At 36.8% G+C, this 10,187-nt stretch overlaps 1 protein-coding gene across 1 annotated transcript; it reads right to left on the reverse strand.

Moving 5' to 3' along the window:
• Positions 1–197: 197 nt before the first annotated feature.
• LOC111407740 (condensin complex subunit 1) lies at positions 198–8,969 on the reverse strand. The gene is made up of 17 exons (XM_023037393.1): positions 8,768–8,969; positions 8,289–8,665; positions 7,991–8,151; positions 6,699–7,896; positions 6,385–6,576; positions 4,889–5,542; positions 4,603–4,779; positions 4,219–4,286; positions 3,915–4,137; positions 3,734–3,833; positions 3,533–3,648; positions 3,396–3,453; positions 2,525–2,676; positions 2,196–2,397; positions 1,645–1,800; positions 1,470–1,563; positions 198–440 (listed from the first exon to the last, which is right to left on the reverse strand). Exons 1-17 carry the CDS (start codon positions 8,901–8,903, stop codon positions 437–439), a joined length of 4,068 nt encoding a protein of 1,355 aa, XP_022893161.1. The 5' UTR covers positions 8,904–8,969; the 3' UTR covers positions 198–436.
• Between the last annotated feature and the right edge of the window lie 1,218 nt (positions 8,970–10,187).

The raw sequence follows: 10,187 nt of genomic DNA on the forward strand, positions 1-10,187 counted from the left end.
ACTTTTGAAATTCAAAAACTAATTTTAGATATGTTTGGTTAATTTTATGGAAATGTGTTTATAGTTAAAAGAACTTTTGAAGAAAGTTGATCCAATGTGATTTCCTCAAAAAAGGCAAGGGGTAACAAAGATCATCTCCATTTTGGTTCCAAATCGAGCAAATACTTGGACGGAGAACAAGTAAACAGCGAGACTCATTTGGCAAAAGTGACTATATTTGCAATATCGCATATAACATATTCGAGTGGAATATGTTCTTACATACCGTAGATTTTAGGATTCTGAGAAAAGAAAGTCAAGAGAACGTGTTGAGAAGAAATTAAGGGTCAATTCAACATATACATTACAAACAACCTAAAGTACAATCGAGTTTCTTAACTGTATTTTACGAAGAACCAAAGAATCGATCATAAGTCATTGTCCTTTAATCTTCTTCCTACCTGCATCAATAATAAAATCGTGTTAGGAGGCTTTTCACTACTGGCATAAGATACTATGATAAAGCTCATAATTACAAATTAATTTAGGAACCGAACATCAAGAAGATAACTGCTGAAAAGAAACCAGGCGTGGAGCACACAAAATACTTTGAGCAGATATGTGTCAAAATGCAACAACGAAATCTGGAATCAACTTTTGCAAGATTAAAGCTATTCATAATAAAGACTGTCGATAGTCGTCCTACATGACGTACACATGACAATTTGTTATGTATATACCATGTAAAGCGACTATTTGAATATCCTATTTGGATGGATTATGCCCTTGTTTGGCCCCTATTATTCAAAATTATAGTTTTCTCTCTTATTTTCAACTGCACAATCTTCTATAAAACAATATCAACAACACATTTTTAAAAAAAATAATATTTCAAAAATTATAAATTATAATAATGGGGACCAAACGGGGGCTATATTTCATTTAGCATCGACCATTTTACTTATAAGAAAGAAAACCCAACTTTTACATGCATATTTGGAAACGAAAATTGAATTAAATTTAAGTACGAAGTTTTAGCTGAGCCAAACATGCTTGGAAGAAAGTTCCATAACAAGATTTTAGGAGTGCCTATATGTGCATTGCCAATAATATCTTCCTCTCAACAATTCTAGACCTGGTTATTGGTAAACGGTGGAATGTTTTTGGGAGTTCGAATACTTTGAGATGGAACGAGTTCTTTCATCTCAGAACCTCGAACATTCATTTAGAAAGTGTTTCTTTTGACATATACAAAACAAAAGACTATCAAAATTGCATTTCGCTAGCAACAAATGGCATTTGTGTACATTTTCTACTAGTTTCTAAAGTTAATATGGCATAATGGCATGAAGAGTCAACGGATGCAAACAAATAACAGAAGTGAGTTGCATACACATGCAAGAGGCAGCATAGGGGGTGGGGGGGGAGGGGGGAGAGAGATTTCTGAAGTTAAATATGGCATAATGGCATGGGGGGAGAGAGAGAGAGACCGTCTCTTTGATCGGGAATTTCTTCTAGTGGAGGTGCGAGTATCAGTGTTTTGACATTTTGTGCTGCTTTTCTTCAGCCTTGATTTTGAGGCACCTGCAAGTGGTGACATTATATTAGTACCTTTTGAGCCTGGGATTCAACTGTATATGTATCGAAGTAAGAAGCTTGTATAACCTCTTAAATTAGCAAGAGGTGATCGAACTTCATCATCGTCAAATTCAGAATCCGTAATCCCACTAGAAGCCTGTGACTGTTCCTTTGACTTTGGATTTTTTGGTTTTGAATGCAAAATTCCAGTCTTCTCCATGGACCTATCAGTTTCTTCTTCATCTGAAGCATTTTCAAAGGTGAAGATCATTACTAAGGTACAGTATTTTCATGATATCCATAGGACATACTCCATCAAATTGTAACAAAGATTGAAATTAGTTAATAGGAAGATCATCCCCTTGATGAACTTCCAGAAATCGAAAAGAAAAACAAAAAGACAGAGAGAAAAGGTTCTTTCCACAGTACAACTCTACAATCCTGTACAATTATAAATGTGTTGCACCAGAACATAGGTAGTTAGATACTTTCCCCAGAAAGGCCTTTAATCTTAGAGTTGAATATGTAAGAACTTCAAATAGTTAGAAAAAATTCATTAAACAAAACAAACCTCATTCGGCGGAAATACAAGTAGAACAACTGGTAGATTAAAGGTCATCTAACCAACACCAACCTACCTTCAGTAATTTCAGATTCACCACTTTCCTCTACCTCATTTTTAGCCGCCACAAAACTCCCCAAGCTATCAATTTTTTGTTGGTGAGCTTGAGCATTCTTTGCAGTAAGTTCTTGTTCCTTTCTTTCATTGTGAGACTTACTAATCTTTTCTTCAAACTCCTCAATGCTTGATTTTAATTCTGGCTTTGCAAACTTCTTCCCCTGAAAGAAATTAGAAAAAAATAAAAAGCAGAAAATTTAGATAGGTTATCAATTTGATAGCTAAACGATGTGATCCAGTTAGGAAACCAATTAATCATGGTGATGAAAGCACATCATAGGTCAATACCTTGTTAATTATGTTTTTAAAATGCTCCATCACGGTGTCCTCTGATAGGACATGTTCATATGCCTTAATTGACTCCATAAGCTTTCTCATGCTCTTTTCAGTGAATGCTAGCTGAGAAAGACAGTAAGAAATATACTCCCACTGCCTTATATCTGCACCAAAAGGATCCATAATGAACAGAAGCACCGCCATTATTCACTGATAGAGAATTAAAGAAACCAACAACTTGAATATGCTATCTTGGTTTAATATCATTTGGCAACAAAAAGATTTAGCAACAGATTAAAAGATATTGATCTTACAACAGGAAATATCCCATTTTCTTGGTTTACAGAAATGAGTTAGAGCTTCGGCCAATATAAGCGACAAGCAGCTCCAAAATATCTAATCTTGGTAGACATGCCTATCCTTAATATATTTGTCAAAAACAATGAGATATTCAAATAACATGGTAGAACAGGCTCATTATTCGAATGACAAAATAAAAGCCATCTTTCAACTGGCCTACAGGGTACATGATAGACGTTATCGTTTTCATAATGGGAAAGCGGGAGAAAGCCTTTTTATTTACACAGAAAACAACATATTAGACGTAGGTCAGCATGATAAATCTCTAATGCCCAATCTCTATAATCATGCAGATGGGCAATTAACAAAGCTTAAAATAGATATGAGCTTAAGGCAAATTTTCCTATATTTATGCACATTGTCGATGTAGAGAGTAATTTGAGAGTTAAGTATTTACTGTTTAAGCCTTCCATGATTTTTGGGTCATTGGGTGTCATTAAGTCACATTCAATGATTAATACAAAGTAGAATTATAACAAAAAGGTCAAATAAGAAAAAATGAAACAAGTCAAACGTAGAGTACCTGTCACTCCCGTAAACCTATTGCACAGCTTCTCAACAAGAGCTTCCATTTGTTTGTCCTGAAAATGTTCCATTAATTGAGCCAATTTACCGCAAAATAAAATGTTCTCATCACAAACTAAGCTAAGCCAGAAATACCTTCTTGATGGAACCAATTAGAAATTGCATAATGTTGCAGAAAGACTCTCCCTTCAAGTTCTGGCAGGACAGTTTTCCAAGGATATCTGGGAGTAGATTATAAATAGGATTGCTCCCTGTAACCAAAATTCAAAAAATTCAATGAAAAGAAGATGGTCTCAAGATCAGTTACTACTTAAAAATCTGGTTAAAATATTTCACCTTTCTTTGACAACTCATTAAAAAAAAGTCTAGCCAGATTTGAAATCCTTTCATCTTCATCTTCTACTCTCATAGCCATTTCATTTATGTAACCTTTCACCTAAACATTTAATAGTCAAGATATCTACAAAGCATCAAGGGAAAACCGAAAAGAACAAGGGCAAATGGAAGTCCCTCAAACCTTCATCATGTCATTTAAAATCAGATGAGAAAGAACCAACACAGCACTCTTCCGGACACAAACTGAAGGATCCCTTAGGCGTGCATACATGTTTTCAGTCCATGGCTCTAATAGATTGGGAAAACGAACTGCCAAATCTCCAAGAGCAATGGTGCAATTTGACCGAACAGTTTCTGATGGTGCATTCTCCACAACAGTGAAAAGCAGTTGAAGATTTGACTCACTAGGAATCCAAAAAACAAGCACAAGAAATTAATCTTTTCTTCTTGAAATGAATGTGTGCTAATGAGAAAGTCAGTCTTACCAAAAGTCTGCATCAATTATCATAAACCTACATAAAGCAAGCATTGCTGATGTCTGCAGCTCAGGAAACTACAAATGGATGCAGAAGTTCAACTCAGTAAGTGAATTGTAGAAAACATAAACAGAATGTAAGAGAAAATTTAACTGAACTGGAATAAGACTAATCATTCATGTCGAACTTGAATTGGCTCGCTCTGATTGCAGATAAGAAAATGGCATTTCCTATCTGTTGAACTAACTACATCTTTTAGTATAGTGGACATCCAAGCATCATGCCATATCAAAAATAATACAGGCAAAATAAAGTAAATTAATATTGAAATCTCCATGACATACTAGAAAGCAGCGAACTATGTACTACAGTATAAAAAAGAATTGCAATCACCTTTTGCATCAAACTAAAATTTCTGCATAATTTTGACAGAAAAGAGCCAGAGTGCCCAATTAAGTTTTTTCCAGTATTACCACCAGAAATAATTTCTTTCTCTGCTCTTTCCACAAGGCCATCAAGCATTGCATCCTCAGAGGCTGCAAGACCTAACTCTGCGTTGATACCATTATCCTGGAAGGAATAAGTCAAGCAAATAAAAATGAATGTTACAGCCACTTCTTCAAATGACACCATGCAAGCATGCACTATCAAGAAAAAGTAAAATCAGAAACCATGTCACCTTTTGCACATCAGATGTGTTTGCATTAGCTTTAAGGTCATCGGCAACGATTTTCTCTTTCTTGGCCTTTTCTTTTCGGATTTTCCGAACACAAGATTCAATATAGACCAATTGGTTCATGGCTACTTGACTAACAACAAATAGATATCTGCTAAGTTTCGTAACCTGAACAGTCGTAAGGACACTGGAGCTGCCATTATCCATGTCATTTTGTAACTTACCATCGCCATGGCAATTAAATACAGAGCTGAGAGATCTTTTCACGAGATCAGCAGCTATTGTTTCTGGAGTTGGATGAATAGTGTATATTGTAGCAATTGCTCGATCAGCTGCAGCATACCATATGTTCTCTGGAAGTATGAAGCCAGTAACCAAACCCTCTAAAATACCAAATACACGACTGCCATTACTAGACAACAATTTTTCCTTATCCTCTTTGGACAACCTCTGTAGTGCTGTGCATGCTGTCCTAGCTAGCAAAGGTTCCACTTTTGCCCAGCGACCAAATCCTATATCAACAATGTCTTGTAGGTGAGAGCTGAGGACACTAGGAGAAGATTTTGCCACCATGCACAGGACAGATAAAGCACCGCGACTTTGCTCAGCGGTTGTTCCACTGACATTGAAACAAAACAAATCCCACAACGCAGACAACTGGAAAAGAAAAACAGATGAATCAATGAAATACACTACAAGTAAGAACCTTTTCAAAAAGGAGAAACTCTGAAATATAAATGCCGGTCCAGCTAGCTTCAAAAATAGCTGATTCATAGTTACTCAAAAAGAACATTGACAAAACTCCAATCTCGATACTGAGCCTGATATGCACTCTTGTTGCAGTCATCCTAAAAGCAATTTAAGATCTCAATATTTAATCATTCATACAATGTTTTCAGACATGTTTCAATTATGTGTAATGCAGGTCATATGCCTAACCAAAATAAGTTCACAACTCACCAAGAAATGGTGGCTGATGACAGTCCTGTAAACTTCATGTTGAATCTTATCATGGAAGAGTCAGTTCATCATCACTTAGGTTCCTAAGATAAGACAACGTCTGTTCTATAGCTTACACGGTTGGCAAAATAAATACATACTCTCCTGTCACAATGCATACACTGGGATTAAAAGATTTGATAGCATAATTTACAATATTCGCCTACTCCCCCTGGCCAAGAAATATAGTAGGACAATGGCATTTAATACTGGAACTGTATCCTGCTAAAGTATCAATCCTAAAATCAAGTCCTGATCACGCTTAAGAGACATTTGATATCTGTGGAAACTAGGTTAAGATTCCCCAAAAGTCACTTCAATATATATGGGATTACGAGCATGAAAAGATGTCCTTTTTTTGCCATCCCAGGAATAAAATTTTAAAAAGCATAACGTGAAGTTCCTTGTTCAGATGTCATGTGCAGTGTGAACAAACTTCTCTGCCTAACAGAGCACAACGGTCTGCAAATAATTGCGCAAGTAAACCAGAAGTAGCTTACCATGCTAGCAGTTATGTCGCCTTTGGATACCAGGGCTCCAAGGATGAACTCCAAGGACGCAAGATCCCCAATGTTTGAATTTATGGAAAGATCCAAGAGATTCTTTGCAGTTTTTACTGGGTTCTTCCTTATATATATCGTGATGAAAGCATTCTCAACAGCCTCACAAATCGATTTATCTTGAGAAAATACCTGTTACCATTAGAGACAAAAAGGTTTACGTATCAAACCTACTTGAAGACATGAAGAGATGGGGTGGTGAAGGATAAATATTAAATCTCAATTTCTGAATCCTGATGAAGATATCGCATTACCAAAGGCAACATCTTGCAGAGGCAGGCTTCTGAACCATCAATTTGAAATTGTCTGCATCTCATGAGCAAAAGAATTGCATTTTCGACATCAGTGGCAGATGATGAAGCCATTAACTGAACAAGAGTTGGCATCGTGGCAGAGAGACACATAGAAAATCTTAAGCCTGCCTCCAGTGAAGCAACCAAGGTTCTAGTTTGCTCCAAATTCCCAAAAGATGGTACAGAAGAATCCATCTGTACTATACCATCAGCTGCTTGAGGTAAGCAGCTATCAGTCAAACTATCTTCTTCCTTGGAATTCCCTTCAGTTTCTTCATCTCCAACCTCACCATCCACATTAGAGATGTCATTGTCTGAAGGCAACCCATTGGAGACGCCTTCTGATGAATTTTTGGATGGAGATTTTGGTCCAAGCTCGTTCAACTTCTTCTTGTACTGTTCTAAGGTTGCCTCAAAAGAAGCAGTTCGAAGTTGGGGTCCAAAAGGGTTATGCTGCAGCATCATGATAAGTAAATTAAGGGCAGATTTCCTGACCATTGAACTCTTGTCTTCTAACCTCCCAGCAGCAACCGCCGCAACCTCATTCCACAAACCAATTGAAACAGAATGTTCTTCACATAATTCAGCCCAAACTTGAAGAACACGACTTCTAGTATAAGCAGAGACATCACGACAGCGCTCCAACAAGATTTCCAACATGGCCTGCTTTGTTCGTAGACGAATAGATTTTGAGCTCACTTCTCCTTCAACGTCATTAAAGGCCTTCACAACTAACTTCCCCAACACCCCAACAAGAGCATTCCTCATTTTGTAAGATTCTCCCCCAAAATGTGGAATTAACAAGCCAATGTTAGTTGAAATCAGCTTTGGCAATCGATCAGCAAGCTCTACAAGGAACCGGCCAATATTTTCAGCCCCAACAGTATCCTTCACATAGGCTTTTGGATTTGTTTTTCCAATCTCCCGAATAAGGGAAGTAGCCACACTTCCATCAGCATACTTCTTTTCTGCCGCAGCAACGGCATCAGCCAAATGTATAACAACAAAATCATATTTATGAATTAAGTGAAGAATGGAAGCACATGATTGTGCTATGTAGTGATACTTGGTAGCACATGTCCCGATTACACGACATAAAGCATCTTTCGTATCAGAATCTTTTAATAGCGCGGCGTTCTCAAACATCAAGAATGCATTTCTACAACAGATCATTTTGTCAAATTAAAAATTAACACAATAGATCATATATGAAGCAAAAAAATAAAATAAAATAAAATAGATTTTCAACTTACTTCGCAATGAAGGATAAGTAATTTTCATCCGGGTTAGATGACCCAAAAAGCAAGGAAAGATTGATCTCCAGCGAATTAGCAATCAAATTCAGTATTCTGCTCCTCTGAGACTCCCAATTCCACGAATTTACCAGATGTTTCTTCCGGCTACTTGCCGCTGCCTAGAGCATTAAAATAGAATCAGCCATGCTAATTCCACTAAACAGCCAATAATGAATGTATATACATAAAATCTTCTATGTATTTATTGACATTACAGAACGCATAATTTAGAGAGAGGGGTCAAAGAAATATTTACTTTAGTGTTATTATTGATGGGACTGGAGCTCGACTCCTCGATGAGCACGATATGAATAAGGAAAAAAGTATATATTTTAAACGCATTCCTGTGCGAGGCCACCCTATCAAGCGTCGAGCTTCCATCACAAACCTCAGAAGTTTCGTCCTGCTCATCCGAATCATTGCCATTTCTGCTCGAAACTGAGCCACGCAAGCGCGAAAGAGAGTCAACATTTGGCAATAGAACACTCAGATTAGACCTCAATGACTCCACCAAATTGAGCTTGCAACCGGGAGTCAGGCTAGCAAACCCCTTCACCAAAGAATACACGCGGTCGAAAATTTCTTGCTCTTCGATACAGAATAACTCTTTATCCGACAAATCGAAGGAAACCCCTGGTTTTCAAAAGTCCCAAAAGCTCAATTAACTTAAAAATGGAGCAAGATTAGGGCGGAATGCATTAAGGAAAAGGGTGAACGGGGAAGTAAAAAACTGACCTTTTACAAATTCTTCGAGTTCCGAGGAGCGAAGAGAGGATATGGCGGAAGCGTTTTGGACGGTGAGGCGGGTGTAATCGGGATCTTCTTCTTCAAGCGAGTTCAGATTTTGGGGGAAGATAAAATTTGGTGCCATAGTTTTAGAGAGAGAAAATGTGTTTTAGAGAGAGAACGGGAGAGAGAGTTTGAAATGATGAAATCTCTAATGTTTAAAGAGCGGGAACTCGTGATTGAATTTTTTTTCATGGTTTTTCACGGTTTGGCCGTGGATTAAGATGAAATTTTTCTAATTTTTTTATTGGGTTAATAAGCAGTTAATTATTTTCAAGTGAGATTTATTTCTACTTCGTAAGAAGTTATGGAATTTTATTTGTAATTTCTTTATTTTTTTATTTCACTTTTTTTTATTTAAAGAGAATGATAAATCCGTCAATTTATGATCAAAATGGACGAAATGATGAGTTTTGCTACGTGATTTAAAGGTTGGGTATGGATTATGTTAAAAAAAAATTGATCATGAAATCGCTATATATTTCGAAAAGATTGGATATCGAAAGTGCAAATTTCCATTTATAAAAAGTTACTAATAATTTTTTTTTTTAGCATAATAAGTAATTTATAGTAAATATAAATATATCGCTAAATATAAATATATAGAAATTTGGAATAATAATCTGATATAAATTCTTTCTCTACATCTCATTTTTCTTGGAACTACATAGAAAGTAGGGAAAAATTCACAATTAAGGTATTAAGTATTGACAATTCAATTCTCATATCTAAAGTTTTGAAAATGCAAAATTCAGGTTTTCATTTTTTAATTAAATATATTTTATTAATTGAAAATAATAAGGTCACACTTATTCCATTAATGGTCACATGTTCATAATTATAAGTCACAAACTTATTTATTGGTCACATATTATCAAATTTGTTGGCCATAGTTATCAAATTTTAAGGTCGCGGGTAATTAAATTGTTAGTGACAGGACAAATAGCTGGTCACATTACATACCACCACCACCTCCACTGCCATCACCACCACTATCCACAATCCTCACCCCGTTACCGCTGCCGACCACCATCTCACCGCCAACACTACCACCATCACTAGTTCCATTAGCAACAATAACCACCCAATTCCCCTGATAAAACCAAAACACAACCACCACCGCCGCCGCTCCAACAACAAAAAAAAAAAGACCTCCAACACCACCATTAGGCACTACCCCAACACCACACCATCGCCGCTCCATTACCACCACCACCATAGCACCAACACTGCCAGAGATACCACACACAGAACCAGCAACTCCATAGCACATACCACCACAAGTAGTGGAGCAGCACATTTTCTTTGCATAGGAAAAGTGGCAGTGCAAACAACAACACCTCACCTGCAAAATGCTTGCTGCACATCT

The sequence above is a fragment of the Olea europaea genome, chromosome 13 (assembly GCF_002742605.1).
Source record: "Olea europaea var. sylvestris chromosome 13, O_europaea_v1, whole genome shotgun sequence".
Lineage (NCBI taxonomy): Eukaryota > Viridiplantae > Streptophyta > Magnoliopsida > Lamiales > Oleaceae > Olea > Olea europaea.